This window comes from Eimeria tenella, genomic scaffold (genome assembly GCF_000499545.2).
Source record: "Eimeria tenella Houghton genomic scaffold, Eth_scaff3012, whole genome shotgun sequence".
Classification (NCBI taxonomy): domain Eukaryota; phylum Apicomplexa; class Conoidasida; order Eucoccidiorida; family Eimeriidae; genus Eimeria; species Eimeria tenella.
The window spans coordinates 2643-2920 of NW_013542884.1; the positions used below are offsets into that span (position 1 = coordinate 2643).

At 65.1% G+C, this 278-nt stretch overlaps 1 protein-coding gene across 1 annotated transcript in view; it reads left to right on the forward strand.

Moving 5' to 3' along the window:
• ETH_00036775 (uncharacterized protein) overlaps positions 1–278 on the forward strand; it is a gene marked incomplete at both ends in the record, with an annotated part of 4960 nt that overhangs the window by 2248 nt on the left and 2434 nt on the right. The window contains one exon of the mRNA XM_013375946.1: positions 1–42. Within this exon, the coding sequence (XP_013231400.1) occupies positions 1–42 (42 nt within the window). The remainder of the gene's footprint in view (positions 43–278) is intronic.

Sequence of the window (278 nt, forward strand, 5' to 3'; positions counted from 1 at the left end):
CAGCCGCAGCAGCAACAGCAGCACCAGCAGCAACAGCACGGCGTATCAGCTGCTGCCTCATGCTGCTCGCCCTACACCTAGGGTTTAGGGTTTAGTTTCTAGGGTTTAGGGTTTGGGGTTTATGGTTTGAAGCTCTAATGGCATCTCCAGCTGCTGCTGCTCCCCCCGAGGCTGCCCCTGGGTCCCCTGCTGCAGCAGCCTCAGCAGAAGAACTAGACCCCCAAGAGGGGCCCTCCGGGGGCCCCCAGGGGGCCCCCAGGGGCCCCCCGGGGGCCCCC